Source organism: Lissotriton vulgaris, chromosome 5, assembly GCF_964263255.1.
Source record: "Lissotriton vulgaris chromosome 5, aLisVul1.2, whole genome shotgun sequence".
Classification (NCBI taxonomy): Eukaryota; Metazoa; Chordata; class Amphibia; order Caudata; family Salamandridae; genus Lissotriton; species Lissotriton vulgaris.
In genome coordinates this window covers 1,920,994,788-1,921,010,711 of record NC_141693.1, presented here as the reverse complement: position 1 = coordinate 1,921,010,711, position 15,924 = coordinate 1,920,994,788, and the positions used below count along the sequence as shown (strand labels likewise).

At 46.3% G+C, this 15,924-nt stretch overlaps 1 protein-coding gene across 2 annotated transcripts in view; it reads right to left on the bottom strand.

Annotated features, from left to right (window-relative positions):
- Nucleotides 1-15,924, bottom strand: part of LOC147717726 (E3 ubiquitin-protein ligase TRIM39-like) — a 112,668-nt gene that overhangs the window by 45,864 nt on the left and 50,880 nt on the right. For both annotated transcript variants that reach the window (XM_086924507.1, XM_086924508.1), the window contains exon 5: nt 15,579-15,688. In XM_086924507.1, coding sequence (XP_086780633.1) covers nt 15,579-15,688 — 110 coding nt within the window. The remainder of the gene's footprint in view (nt 1-15,578; nt 15,689-15,924) is intronic.

Below are 15,924 nucleotides of genomic sequence, written 5' to 3'. Positions count from 1 at the left end.
CAACATCCGGTGGCAGATCCTTCTCCTTCCTCGCCGCCAAGACCTGGAACGCCCTCCCCACCCATCTGCGGCAGACCCAGGACCTGCTCACCTTCAGAAAACTCCTCAAGACCTGGCTTTTCAAGCAGTAGCAGCACCCCCTCCCCCACAGCGCCTTGAGACCCTCACGGGTAAGTAGCGCGCTTTACAAATCCTCTGATTGAGTGATTGAACTAAGGAATCATAAACAGACATGCAAGCGATTAGAACAGGTTTAGAGGAGAGGTTAAAAAAGCATGGATAAAGAAAAGTATAAGCATCGTCTCAGACTGTATAAGGAATCACTGCTGGTAACCCCCAAAAAAGTTCTTTGCAGAACAAATGTCTCAAGCTAAATCTAATTCCAAAGAACTTTTAAAAACCATTATTAAACTTTCGCCCCCAATGGCCCCCAAGAGCCATGGTATTCCAAAATTATGTGAAAAACTGGCCAAAGTCTTCCAATTGAAGGTGGAATCCATCTTTTATTCCTTTACATTAGTTCAAAAGGGGATAAAGGTTGTTGCCACCAAAAATGAAACCAAACAGATCCTACTCACACTGATTTTAGACAATTTCTCTTTGCTAGTGACTCTAGACTCAATCAAACTGTTGAGCTCTATTCGTTCATGGTTTCCTATGGATCCCTGTCCAGCATTTGTACTGAAACAAATCCCAGAAGTTATAGGGTTAGCGATCACACCCCTGTTTAAAGCTATGTTTACATCAGGCATATTTCCCAGAAATTGGAAGAAGGCCTCTGTTCTCCCCCTATTAAAAAAAAAAAACATCCATTGACCACAAGGACCCAAACAATTATAGGCCAATTTCATGACTTCTGCTTCCTGCAAAAAGTATTGAAAAAACGATGAATACCCAGTTCAGTACATTTCTAGAATTAACAATATACTCGACCCGTCTCAATACGGGTTCAGAGCAGAACACAGCACTGAGCTGGCCCTAATTAAATAAACTGAGGAAAATGTAAATTGATACTTGTATAGCGCACTACTCACCCGCAAGGGTCTCAAGGCGCTTGTACGAATACCGCTGTGGAACCCATCCTGGCTTTCCCTGTGAGGCGTCCACTCCTGGGCACCCCCAAGGTGGAGGCCAGGCATCCTCAGCGTTGTGGGGGCCGTTGTGGAGATTAAGCAAGCTATTGCCCAGAATTGCAGAGTGGGCCTCCATGATTGGAATAGGCACCGAGGCGAGAATTATCAGGTCCGTGGAATTTTGAGCCCAAGACCCGCCGGGGCGGGGAATTGAAACCTGGTCCCGGGCTAGACCTCTGCATCATGGTCTGCCGCTCTGATCATTGAGCCATACTTCTCAAGTGAGGGAGGCCTTGGATAGCAGCGGTAGGGCAATACTGATCATGTTAGACTTGTCAGCAGCCTTCAATACGGTCCATCATGAAGTTTTGATGGACTGGCTGTCTGAAGCAGGGGTTCAAGGTGCTGCTTGGAATCTCCTGAAGTCCTTCCTTTCTGAAAGAACACAAACGGTGGATTTGGATAACCACAGGTCTAGGTTATTTTCTCTTCCATGTGGGGTGCGGCAGGGCTCATTCTTGAGCCCGACGCTCTTCAACTTGTATGTGATATCCTTGGCAGGCTTGATAAGATCCTTTGGCTTCCAACTTACCTCCTATGCAGACGACACTCAAATAGTGTTGTTACTCAGGGATGGGGAAGAGAAGGAAACGGGCTCGCTTTCATGATTGCATGAAAACCATCTCAGGGTGGAAGTCATCCAACTGCCTCAAAGTAAATTCAGGCAAAACAGAGGTCATCATGTTTGGAAACAACCCCCACATATGGACACCAGACTGGGTATCTGTCCTATTCCCACTAGGAAAGCAAAAAACCTGGGGGTGTTAGTGGACAATAAGCTCATGTTTGGTGATGACATAAGTATGGTGGTCTCAGCATGTTTCCTAATACTAAGAATTATAAAGAAAATAAAGTTTTTTCTTTCAGAAGGGAGCCTCAGGACAGTGATCATGGTATTCATTATGGCACGACTAGACTACTGTAACAGTCTACATCTGAATGCCCAAAAACAGCATATTAATAGGCTTCAGATCATGCAGAATGCAGCTGCCAGACTGCTGACAGGGACACCAACATTTGTCTCTGTTAAGAATGAGTTCCCCGTGAAACAAAGGGTACGTTTTAAGGCCCTCTGCATGGCTTTTAAAGCCCTTAACGGAATAGGCCAGGACCTCTTGAGGCAAAAATGTATGTGGTATGTTCCGGGTAGGACTCTTCGGTCCACAGGAGCAAAACAAGTCCTGGTACCCCAGATTAAAAAAGCTAGCTAATGGGGGCAGGAGCTTCATCACCTGCACCTGTAAAGCCTGGAATGATCTCCCATTTTATCTGAGGAACTCAGCAGATCTCCTCTCTTTCAGAAAGGGCCTAAAAACATGGCTGTTTACCCAGTAACATCTTCCAATCCTAATAATTTGCAGGCAGTGCTTAGCGCCAGGACACCCCAGGGTAACCGTGCACATTAAAAGTTCAAGTAACATGACATACCGTAACATTCCTTGTGACATGATGCATCATACAGTAAATATGACGCATCAATGGTGTCGCAAGGAGGGCACACTGAGAAGTGTTATATCGCTGCTTTGTCGCAGCGATGCAACACTTCTCAGAAAATAAGGCCCTTAATGTGCAGGCACATCTCAGATTTGTGGTAAAGTTATCCTTAAGCAAAACGTTTTAGTTTGCTGTAATTTCACATTTGAATGGACTAGTTTTGAAATGAAAAACCAAATTAAATTTGTAGAATGTAGCCAACAATTACACTGTACTGTAATTTTGTCAAAATTATTTTCTGAAAAAGAAGATATTGTATATTGTAAAGTGTTCAAGGATTACATACTGGTGTGCAGCTATGTTTTCATGAAAATCCCCACAAATAAAACTGGGTTTACTATTAATCAATGTTCCTTTTGAAAAATCACTGCACACCTACATTTTTATTTTTAACACTGTACTTACTTTTATGCCTTGCTAAATGTCTCCATCCAGAAGACCCAGAACACCAGTCATCTTTTCCAGAAGCGGCTCCTACGCTATGGCAGAGGAGCATCGCCCCCCCAAAGCACAGCAGGAAATGAAAAAAAAAAAAAACGACTCATGATGTTTTGTTAGGTCTCACCTACGCAGCGCGTGCTGCATAGGACCTCTTGGCATCGCTCAGGAATTTTTTTCAAACTCGTGCATGTTTTGCACTTATCTCTATTGCCACTCGTGCACGTTTGACGTTTCCCTTGCGGGAGCGAGCAGCAGCACCATCTGTTAGCAATTATCATGCCTGCCGCTGCTCGCTCCCGTAAGGTAAATGCCAAACGTGCACGAGTGGCAATAGAAAACTGTTGGAGAATGGCTGTGAGTCGCTTTAACTTTCGCAGCCGCAGGGCCACGCTTGTTTACCTTTGGTAAAGTTAAATTCCAATGTGCATTTTACGAATGCTTGTTTTATTCTCAACATGGCAATGCTGAACACCCATGCTTTGTAATAAAGTGAATGAAGGTAAGTTCACAAGGTGGGGACGAGTGCTATTGTATTTACACATTTTGTAAACTAATACCTATAGTAGTAAGGAAAATACTACTTACCAGTATGCATCTGTTCTTGGCATCTAGAGCTGCAGAATCCTACATTTAGCAATAGATCGCCACCTGGTGTTGGGATCAGATGATTGCAGATTATTGTCTTCTTGAAAGAAGTATTTTTAGTCACGAGATAGGGGACTCCTCCTTTGGAAAATACTGCGCATGGTCATCAACTCCATCCACAGATTGTTTTTCGCCATGATGGGAAATGATGGAGTTAGTAGAAGTAAAGAGAAAGGATGTCCGTGCGTGTGCATCTAAGTAAGATGAGTACTGGAACGGATACAAGTCCTGGGGAGGCTGGAGGGCATGTAGGATTCTGCAGCTCTACATGCCAAGAACAGATGCATACTGGTAAGTAGCATTTTCCGTTCGAGGCATATGAGCTGCAGATCCTACATTTAGCAACGATTGTGCAGCAGTGTCTCCCCTAGCGGTGGTCACTTGTATCTGTTGCAGCATACTGAAATAGTATTTTAAGAACAGCTTGGCCTACTGCAGCTTGATGCTTGGCTTGCACATCAACACAATAGTGTTTAGTCAAGGTGTGTATTGTAGACCATGTTGCTGCCTTGCATATGTCCTCTAGTGGTATGTTTCCTAAGGAAGCCATAGAGGCTCGTAGTTTGCGAGTGGAGTGTGCTCTAGGAGGAACTGTTAGTGTACGTTTAGCTTTGTGATAGCATATTTGAATACACTTTACAATCCATCCAGCGATTCCTCCTTTAGAGATGGGATTGCCTTTGTGTGGGGGAGAGAAAGATACAAATAGTTGTTTTGTCTTTCTGAAGGATTTAGTCCTGTCTGTGTAATATAGTAGAGCTCTTCTAACATCTAAGGTGTGTAAAGCTCTTTCTGCTTTGGAAAAACACTGGTAACTCTACTGATTGGTTTAGGTGAAAAGGAGTAATCACTTTTGGTAGGAATTTAGGATTGGGTCTAAGAACCACTTTGTTAGAACGTATTTGAAAAAATGGTTCTTCTATTGTGAATGCTTGTATTTCACTAACTCTTCTGAGAGAGGTGATGGCAACAAGGAAAGCAGTTTTTCCATGTTATGAATTGCAGTTCACACTTATGTAATGGCTCAAAAGGGGGTCCCATGAGTCTTGTAAGGACCACATTTAGGTTCCATACTGGAGCAGGTGGTAACCTAGGTGGGATTATTCTTTTTAATCCTTCCATAAAAGCTTTTATTGCAGGTACTCTAAAGAGAGACAGATGTTGTCTATTTTGTAAATACGCTGCAATTGCTGCTAGATGCAGGTGTATGGAAGATAAGCCAAATTGGGCCTTTGTAAATGTAGAAGGTAGCAAATGATATTATGGATGGAAACATCCAAAGGATCAATATGATTGTTGTTACAGTATATTATAAATCGTTTCCACTTAGCAGCATAGCATGCTCTGGTAGTGGGTCTTCTAGCTTCTTTAATTATATTCATACAGTCTGGTGGTAGGTTTAAGTAACCAAACTCGAGGACTTCAGGAGCCAGATCGCCAAATTCAGTTGGCTTGGTTCTGGGTGCCTTATTTCTCCACGGTTCTGTGTTAACAGGGATGGCGTGAGCCGTAATTTCTGATGTGGAACCAATGAGAGATCTAGTAGCGTGGTGAACCACGGCTGACGTGCCCATGTGGGGGCCACTAGTATTAGTTTGAGAGACTGTTGTCTGAGCCTGCGTACTACTAATGGAATGAGTGGGAGAGGCGGAAAAGCGTACGCAAATCTGCCTGACCAGTTCATCCATATTGCATTCCCCTCCGACCGTGGGTGTGGAAACCTGGCATCGAAGGTTGGGCATTTTGAGTTCTCGTGGGTGGCAAACAGGTCTATTTGTAGATGCCCCCACATTTGAAAGAATGGTTGAAGAACTTGTGGGTGCAACTGCCATTCGTGAATCTGTTGTGACTGGCGACTCAACAGATCTGCTATCTGGTTGTGGATCCCTGGAAGGTGTTCTACCGTGAGATGTATGTTTTGAGGGATGGCCCATCTCCAGATGTTCTGTGCAAATTGGGACAGTTGCAGAGAGTGTGTCCCCCCCTGTTTTTGTACATAATACATGGCTGTCATATTGTCCGTCTGGATTAGGACAGCTTTGTTTTGGATTTATACGAAAAGTCGTGAGAGCTAGGAAAATTACTAGCAGCTCTAAATGGCTGATGTGGAACTGTTTCTGTTGATTGTTCCACTGACCTTGTGTGGTATAATGCAAGAGATGGGCTCCCCATCCTGTGAGGGATGCATCTGTCGTGAGCACTATCTGTGGAACTGGATCTAGGAACGGCCGTCCCTTTGTCAAATTTTTGGTGTTCCACCATTGCAGAGAGCGATATGTACGGCTGTCTACCAACACCAGGTCTGTGAGCTGACCTTGAGCCTGATTCCACTGTTGTGCTAGACATTCTTGTAGTGGGCGCATTTGCAGTCTTGCGTGAGGAACTATAAAGATGCAAGACGCCATCATGCCTATTAGTTTCATGAACACTCTGGCTTGTAGAGAGTGCTGGCATTGAAAAAGGGAGACTAAGTTCTGAATACTTTGAATCCTGGCTTGACTGGGATACGCTAGAGCTACCGATGAGTTTATAGTAGCTCCTAGATATTGATGTACATGCGAAGGCTCTAGGTGCGACTTGGTGTAGTTTATCGTAAACCCTAAGTTGTGCAGTGTTTGAATTGTTTGTTTTGTGTGTTATGCACACTCGTACGATCTTGCTTTTATGAGCCAGTCGTCGAGGTAGGCGAAGACATGTATTTGTTGTCTGCTGAGATGTGCTGCCACTACTGCTAAGCACTTTGTAAACACTTGTGGTGCTGTTGTGACCCCGAAAGGGAAGGACTTTGAACTGATAGTGTTGTCCTTGTATGACAAACCTTAAATACTTCCTGTGCGCAGGATGTATTGGAATGTGAAAGTAGGCATCCTTTAGGTCTAGTGTGGACAGAAAATCTCCCTGTTGTAGTAATGGGAGTACCTGTTGTAAAGTGATCCTGTGAAAATGATCTGATTGTATGTAGTGGTTGAGGGGCCTGAGGTCGAGAATTGGTCTTAATGTCCCGTCCTTTTTTGGAATTAGGAAGTACAGGGAGTAAACTCCTGTTCCTTGTTCCTCTAACGGAACTACTTGAATAGCATCTTTTTGTAGAAGTGCTAGAACTTCCTGTTGAAGCAGAGTTATGTGTTCTGCAGACATTGGACGCTGCCTGGGTGGCATGTTCGGGGGGGGTTGCTGTGAGTTCTAGGCAGTAGCCATGTTGGATAATTTGTCTTACCCACCTGTCTGTTGTGATGGAGTTCCAGATAGGTAGGAACTGTGTTAATCTGCCCAACACAGGAGTGGAATGCTGTAGGGGAGGCAGAGGGAAGTCACTGCTTAGGGGTGGAAGAGGAGCGGTTGTTGTTACTACCTCTTCCTCTTCCCTTGTTGTTATTGCCTCTGTATCCTCCTCTAAAATAGCCTTTATTAGAGGAGGTCTGTGTGTGTGCTTTAAAAGATGATGTTGTGTCTGCGCCGGTCTGCTTGGAGCCTCCTCTATAAGAGGAGCGGCGAAAAGAACCTCTAGTTTGGGTGGATTGTAATGCCCCCATAGACTTAGCAGTGTCTCTGTCTTTCTTCATCTTTTCTAATGTATTATCTACTTCCGGCCCGAACAATTGGTTGTGATTAAAGGGCTGGTTTAGGATGGTAGTTTGTACCCCTGGCTTAAAACCCGAAATGTGTAACCAGGCGTGACGCCGGAGAATAACACTAGTGTTCACTGCTCTGGATGCTGTGTCAGCTATATCTAGTGCGCATTTTATTGAGGCATTAGATATTAATTTGCCTTCCTGTAAAGGTTCTGCTGCCAGATCCCGGTTTTGATCTGGTAGGTGTTCCATTAACTTTTCTAGTTGATCGTAATGAGCCCTGTTGTAGCGTGAGAGTAAAGCCTGTGTGTTTGCTATGCGCCATATGTTTGTTGCTTGTGCAGCAATTAGTTTCCCTGACGCATCAATCATTTTGGACTCTGTCAGGCGGGGTTGTGTCCCCAGAAGTTTGAGAATTGGCCCTCTTGCGTGCATTTGACACTACCAAGGAGTCTAATGGCAGATGACCCTTAATGTATACTGGATCAGCTGGTGCTGGCCTATACTTTTTCTCTATTCTAGGGTTTAACACCCTACACCGTACTGGATCTTTAAAAATCTCTGGAGCATGTTTAATGACTCCCTTGATCATTGGTAATATTTGGGTAGACCTTTGTGAATGTTCGAAAGTGTCTAACAAAAAATCCTCTTCAATGGCATCAGAGTGCATAGGAACCCCATGGTAAAGTTCAGCTCTGTTTAATAAATGATTAAACCCAATACTATCCTCTGTAGGGGAAGTTTTTGTTGGGTAGTACTGAGGATTAGGGATGTCTGGTGCATTATTTGGAGTAAAATTATATGAATCATCATCCTTGGGATATTCTGTGTTGATATCCTCATCTAAAGGGTATGTGGGTGGCTCTGGAACAACATTCCCCCATCTAAATCATACTCCTCGTCAGTGTGGTGTGATGATGCAGGAGATTGAATAGGAGAAGTTATAGGTTCCACATATCAAGTCAAGTCAGAGAATTTATATAGCGCACTACATACCCAGAGGGTCCCAAGGCGCTTAGAGAGGGGAGGAAGATTACTTGTCAAATATCCACGTTTTAAGTTGCTTTCTGAATGCTAGGTGGTTCTGGGTAAGGCGAAGGTAAGCGGGGAGTGAGTTCCATGTTTTAGCAGCCAGGTATGAGAAGGATCTGCCGCCCATGGTGGTCTTGTTGATGCGAGGTACAGTGGCGAGGGCTTGGCTGGAAGAACGTAGTTGGCGGGAGGGGGTGTAGAAGGACAGTCGTGAGTTGAGGCATTCTGGTCCGATGTCGTAGAGTGATTTGTGTGCGTGGGTTAGCAGTCGGAAAGTGATCCTCTTATTGACGGGTAGCCAGTGGAGGTCTTTAAGGTGACCGGAGATGTGTTCGTTGCGTGGGATGTCTAATATGATCCTGGCTGAGGCGTTTTGGATTCGTTGGAGTTTCTTCTGGAGTTTAGCGGTAATGCCTGCGTAGAGGGTGTTTCCGTAGTCCAGTCGGCTCGTGACCAGAGCATGGGTGACTGTTTTCCTTGTTTCGGTGGGGATCCAGCGAAATGTTTTTCTCAGCATGCGAAGAATGTTGAAGCAGGAAGAGATTACGGCGCTGACTTGTCTATTTATTGAGAGTGAAGAGTCCAGTATGATGCCTAAGTTCCGTGCGTGGTCTGTCGGGATGGGTGCCTTTCCGAGGGCTTCCGGCCACCAGGAGTCGTCCCATGCAGAGGGGGATGTACCTAAGATGAGGACTTCTGTTTTGTCTGAGTTCAGTTTCAGACGACTTTGTTTCATCCATTCGGCAACTTCTTTCATTCCTTCGTGTAGGTTAGTTTTGGCGGTGCTGGGGTCATTGGTGAGAGAAAGGATTAGTTGAGTGTCATCCGCGTAAGAGATGATGTTGAGGTTGTGTTGGCGGGCGATGGTCGCGAGGGGGCTCATGTATACGTTGAAGAGGGTGGGGCTGAGTGAGGATCCTTGTGGTACGCCACAGATGACTTCAGTGGCCTCGGACTTGAATGGTGGGAGGCGGACTTTCTGAGTTCTTCCGGTGAGGAACGAGGTGATCCATTCAAGTGCTTTTCCTTGGATTCCGATGTTATTGAGGCGTTGTAAAAGGGTGCTGTGGCAGACTGTGTCAAATGCTGCAGAGAGGTCGAGGAGGATGAGGGCGACTGTGTCTCCATTGTCCAGTAGAGTTCGAATGTCATCTGTTGCTGCGATGAGGGCGGTCTCAGTGCTGTGTTTTGCTCGGAAGCCAGATTGTGAGGAGTCGAGGGATTTGTTGGCTTCGAGGAAGGCGGCGAGTTGGTTGTTGACAGCTTTCTCGATGACTTTGGCCGGGAATGGAAGGAGCGAGATGGGGCGGTAATTTTTGAGTTCGCTGGGGTCCGCTGTGGGTTTCTTCAGAAGGGCGGTGAGTTCAGCGTGTTTCCAGTCTTCCGGGAAGGTGGCGGAGTTGAGGGAGCTGTTAATGACGTCTCGGAGGTGCGGTGCTATGACGGAGTCTGCTTTGTTGAAGATGTGGTAAGGACATGGGTCTGTGGGGGATCCTGAGTGGATGGAATTCATCAGGCGGATTGTGTCCTCAGTGGAGATTGGGTTCCAGTCGTTAAGGGTGTTCACGGGGGGAGAATGTTCAGCAAAAGGTAGGGTGGGTTGGTTTCCGGGTTGGTTGTCGAAGCTGTTGTGGATGTCTGCAATCTTGTTGTGGAAGAATGAGGCTAGGGAGTCGCAGAGGGCTTGAGAGGGGGTGATGTCGTTGGAGTTGGCCGAGGGATTGGAAAATTCCTTGACGATGTTGAAAAGTTCCTTGCTGTTGTGGGCGTTGTTGTCAAGTCGATCCTTGAATGCTGTTTTCTTGGCCTTTCGGATTAGTTGGTGGTGAGTGCGGGTGGCGTTTTTGAAGGCGTCCTTGGTGCTAGTGGTTGGGTCTTTTTTCCAGGCCTTTTCGAGGGAGCGGCAGAGTTTCTTGGACTTCTTAAGATCATCGTTAAACCATGAGGCCTTTTTGCTGGCAGGTTTGTTTTGACGTTTCTTCAGTGGTGCTAAGGTGTCGGCGGTGTTGGATAACCATAGGGTGAGGTTGGCGGCGGCTTCGTTTGCGTTAGAAGAGTGGGCTGGGGTGTTTAGAAGGAGCGATGCGGAGATCTGGTCCATGGTGATTTTGTTCCAGTTTCTTTGCAGAGTTGGTTGGAGGTGGTTGGTGGGTTTTGGTTTGTTGTAGGTGAAGTGAACGCAGCTGTGGTCAGTCCAGAGGAGCTCCGTAGTGTGGCTGAAGGAGACATGATTGCTGGAGTAATAGGAGAGGAAGAAGGTGAAGGAGAGGAAGGATGCATTGGAGAAGTTGCACAGTCCTTTTTTGCAGGAACCACAGGTGTAAGTGGTGTGTCTGCTGGTCTCTTTTTATAAGGAATTGCTTCCACATGTCCAGTCTTTGAATTAATATGGACCTTTTTCTGTCTAGGATCTGGTCTAAACAGTTCTTCCTCTTCTATAATCTTCTTCGGCGTCTATTTTTTCGGAGCCGATAGAGGTTGTTTAGTGTTTTTTGCCTTAGAAGGAGTAACTGAGTCTTTTGGCAATGTTTTCGGTGCCGAAGGTTGTTTAGTCTTATCTGGGATCTTTGGTACCGATCTTAGAGGGCTTCCCCTCCTTATTTTTTGAACCGGAAGGTTTCGGAGTCGAAGCTTTCGGGTCTGGTACAGGTTTTGGCTTCAGCACCGATGGTACGGGTGCCGAAGTGTCCTTGTCTTTGGGCACCGAAGGGTGTTTTGTTTTCGGTGCCGACGAGTCCTTCGGTGTCGAAGGATGTTTCGGTGCCAATGGAGGGAGGTGTAAATGGCACATGGTGTTTCTTCGGTGCCGAGGCACCGGAAGGCGTATTCTCTTTCCTCGGAGCCGGGCCCGAAGGCAGGCGTTAGAGGGTAAATTTCGGTCTCGACTGGACCCATGGGCGGAGTGCTGACCATTGCCTTTTGTTTGGGTAATGTCTGTCGTGCAGGGGCAGATGTACTCACGGGTTGTCGAGATGGAATTAAATCGTCCGAATCCTCTGCCCCCGATATAATCTAGAGATCAGGCGAGTCCTCCTCTGCGCCGAGTGGAGCCTCGTCCTCGGAGATATCTTCGATTGGATATTCGTCCTCGGAGACGTCTTCTTCGACGATCTCCTCATCAAAGATGGCCTCCGGTACTGGTGCTGATCTCGTGTCGACGGGCCCTCCAATCCCGGATGGTCTTCTTCGATCGGAAGGAGGCACAGGCTGTGCAGGTCGACTCGTCGTGTTCTGGCGAGAGACAGAGGTTGCAAACCTCGTGATGGTCGCTATGAGGGAATTTTGCTCGACATACCGGGCATCTCTTGAATGGAGTTCTGTCCATGAGGCGTAGGCCGCACGGCACCGATTGGCCCAACGGCCCGCGTCGACGCACCGGAATGTAGCTGGTGATGTCGAAAGTCTATTCGATGTCGAAAGAAGTTTATTTGAAGTTTCTCACTTCGAAAAAAGCAGAAAAAAGTCTTTTCTAGCCGGAGCGGAAAACTTTCATCTGAACCCAATGGCGGAAAAAAACTGAGGATGGAGTCGATGACCATGCACAGTATTGTCCAAGGGAGGAGTCACCTATCTCGTGACTACAAAGACTTCTTCCAAGAAGACAACAACCTGCAATCATCCGAGCCCAACACCAGGTGGCGATCTATTGCTAAATGTAGGTTCTGCAGCTCATATGCCTCGAACAATAAAGTTTAACCATGTACTTTTAGACACTTAGGGCCAGATGTAGGTAGGCATTTACCGGTCGGTAACGGCCGAATTCGGCCGTTACCGACCGGTAAATGCAATTTGAGATGTAGGGCCCTGTATTTTACAGAATCGGTAAATTTACCGATCGGTAAATTTACCGATTCTGTAAAATACAGAATCAGTATTTTTTCCGATTCGGTAAAATTGATATGTAGGTGGGACTCTTCTGAGTCCCACAAGCATTACAGAATCTGTATTTTACCATCAAATACTATTTGATGGTAAAATACCGATTCTGGTGTGCATGCACATGTGTGCATGCACACCTGTGCCATATGACAGGCAGACCTGCCCCTAGGGCTTGTATGCCTGCCACATGGCACCCAATCCTGTTTAGGGGGTGCCAGGGGGTGTCAAAGTGACACCCCCTGCACCCTTGTGAAATTCGGTATTTACCGATTCGGTAAATACCGAATCTGTAAAGCCTATTGATTTCTAGGGGCTTTGAAGCCCATAGGAATCAATAGGCTTTACCGATTCGGTATTTACCGAATCGGTAAATACCGAATTTTACCGATTCGGTAAAAGGGAACATCTGGATTCCCTACATACCAACCCCTCACATTTACCGAATCTTAATTACCGAATCGGTAAAATTCGGTAATTTTCGGTAATTAAGATTCGGTAAATGTTACTTACCTACATCTGGCCCTAGGTCAACATCCCCCTGTGTGTTACTTTTTACGAATATCTGATAGATTTCAGAAAAACACCCAACGCTAGCTGGTTATGTCCGCCCAGCTATTCTTCGGGACCCAGCCGCACTGAATTTCCTCCCTTCCCAGAGGCTGTAGCCAACCGTCCTCCCAACCCAGCCCCGCGGCTTTTGCGGAGCTCCATCCCATCTCGGCTGCCGGGTATGAGCTTCCTCCCACTCCTAGCCATAGGACCCACAGCTCTGCTCCCTCCCAGCGCTGGAATCCCCGGCTCTGCTGCCTGCCGGCCCTGGTCCCACTGTACCTCCCACCAGACCCAGGACCTGCTGCCGAGCACCTCTTAGGCCCGTCGGACTCTGGAGCTTGCCTCTCTCCGGCAACGGTGCAACAGCCGTGCATGCAGTCTTGGCAAAACTTTTTCCTACTGCTGGCTTGAGATATGGAAAATGGCCACTTAGAAGAGTGCAATTTCCTGCCTGTTCCACCTCCCTGCCTGCCTGCACGCGTGTGACGGGGATCAGGGGATCGGTCAATAATCCCCAAATACCGCTTCCAAAGAAAGGGGTACCCCGCCGAAGCTCAACCTGAAAATGGCTCGATGGGTCCCCACCGAAAAGGAGGAAAAATACGGCGTGGATGAGTAATAACACCAGTTCATTTGTTTGCTTTTCCGGTTTTTCTATGCTTTTTTACATTTAGTTTTTTGGACTGCTTGTACCTGGTTTGTGGGAGTCCAGGCAGTATGTCACTACGCTCGGGAGGTGCTACCGCCTCCGTCAGGCTTCATTCGCATAAAACATATGTCCGGGAGGTTTTGCGAGTGTATACTATTGAATCTTAGCACTAAAATAAAAGCAGCCAGGGGTTGTGGTTACTAGCCAGGCACTGTCCTCATATAATCAAACATTTGCACCGATTTCGAGATTCAGGAAGTGTCTCTATTTTTGTACTATGTTTGAAAAAAAAATCTGGATTACTTTATTTTAAAACGCTGGTCTTCGCATCCCCGAAATGTTAAGAAAAAAGTCAATATTGGTGGTGGCTGTTGGGCGAACTTGCCTTAGTGGCTTTTCAGAGCTTGCAGATCCCTGGCATGGGTGTACCATGCTCCTTTAAACTCCAGTGGCCGGGGCGTGTTTACAGTCTCATGCTATAGAAATGCACGCTCAGATGGCAGTGTTGTGGGGCTGGCGCAATGTTATTGTACAGCGTGTGTGGGGATGTCTGACAATCCCACAAGCTGCACCTCGCAAAAGAACGAGAGACTTGAACATTGCCAGGCATTTAAAAGAAATTCTTGTCCTTGAATTATGGATAGTGCACAATTTAGAGTGATGAATTTATGTTGCAAAGTTTGGAGCCACACGTTACAAATTAACATGTAAAACATATTTAAAAGTGCAACATGATGCATAGCAGCCACAATGCTCTACAACATAGTCAAAAGTTCTGGCTAAACACATAAGGTCCCAAAGGAGAGACCTACTGGCTATGCCAATGCTGGTTTCTTTGTTCCTGCCAAGTCTTGGGGGCAGGGCCTGGGGGCTAATGGCACTCAGGTAAGTGGTAGTGCTCTCCCTTCAATGTGCATGATGGTTTGGCCAGCCGTCTGAGGCCGGTCAAACTATCATTCGCAGTGAAACTCTCCAACCCCAGCTGCATTGCTGGGGTTGGAGAGAGCAGGCACAGACTCCCAGCCTTTCCTCAAGGACCAAACAAGGGAGCTTAGGCCAGCCCTGAAGCTGCTCTCATGCGAGAGCAGCTTCAGGATTGGTCGCAGGGCATTCTGTGAGACTGTGTCTGTCTGCAGCAGCAGAGAGAAGAAGTGTGACGCGGGACACTGAAGGTAAGTTATTAAAAAAATTATGTTTTGCCGCCCACCCTTCACGTGACCCTGTGTCGCCTCCTCAGCCCCAAACACCCCTTCCCAGCCCACCTGCCCTGCCATTCGTCCCAAATACAGGCCGCTACTGGTCATTTCCAAAGACAGATAGCTAATGCAGCAGAAGAAGCCTCAACAGATGGCTACTCAATTCAGAATATTTCCCAAACACATGTTGCAGAGCAAATTCAAAGACATAGAAGCAACTTTTCTTAGAGACCAGCACATCACATTGATATTTTCAAACGTGTTCAGAAATATGCAGGACTTTCCTGCAACTTCCAACTAGTCAAACAAATCCTACATGGCTTTCCCAGCATTACAATCCTATGGACCGCACTGCACAGTTTCTGCAGGACAACTGATTCCTAAAACTTCAGCTCAAAGAGATTTTTCACATTGCAATGAAGGGATACCACAACATCCTGCATGCAATAAGCTTAAAATCTTACATTAAGAAGAGTGCAGAATAGTAGAACAGATTTCAATATACATCCAACTAGTCAAATATGTCCCAAATGCTTCTTACCTTTTGAATTTGCTGGCTCAAAGTACTGTATACAGCCACACTCTCATCTTCCTACACTAACATGCCCAAGTTGAAAATTCCCACTAGAATGCCTAAAGGCAGAATCATGTACCTGTGGACCAAACTTCAACCAATTAATTAACTCTATTGAACTCTCATTGGCCTCCTTAACCTGCAGTACAGTCTCAAACTTTCCTCTTCCCTCCATACCTTCACTAGCAGCACTGATAGCACTTCCATTTCTGTTGTGATTGCATATTTTCACATTTCTCTACTCTTGCTCTGCCTAGCATCCGGTCGTCTCACAACTTTCCTGGACTTGAAGTAACATTCACTTATGTGCATGGATGTTTCTTTGTACAATGTACTAGTATCTTGGCAGTGCAATTCTCCACCTCAAAATGTCTCCCTTAGGCCATTTCTCACAATCTGATGTTTGTTTACCTTTTAATTCAAGGAGCTTCTCCTGCAAGGAGGCATGTTGTCCGATGCTCTGCAGAGTCCGCCACACACCAGCATCGTCCATGGGTTTCTGAACCTTTACAGTGTTACTTCTGTGGATTAGAGAACATTATTGCAGAAGACCAGCAACCTTCACAGCACACTCTTCTCACTCTTGAAGCATACTTCCATGTACAACGTGTAGTGGCACACTGCAACATCCTGCTGTATCTACATGGAACATCGCATTCTAGTTCAGATGTTACTGCAGTCAAGGTTTTACTCGGAGTCCTGGGGCAGCCGATGGGTAGTCGTGCAGCTGCATTCCACATCCAAATTCAAGTTACTT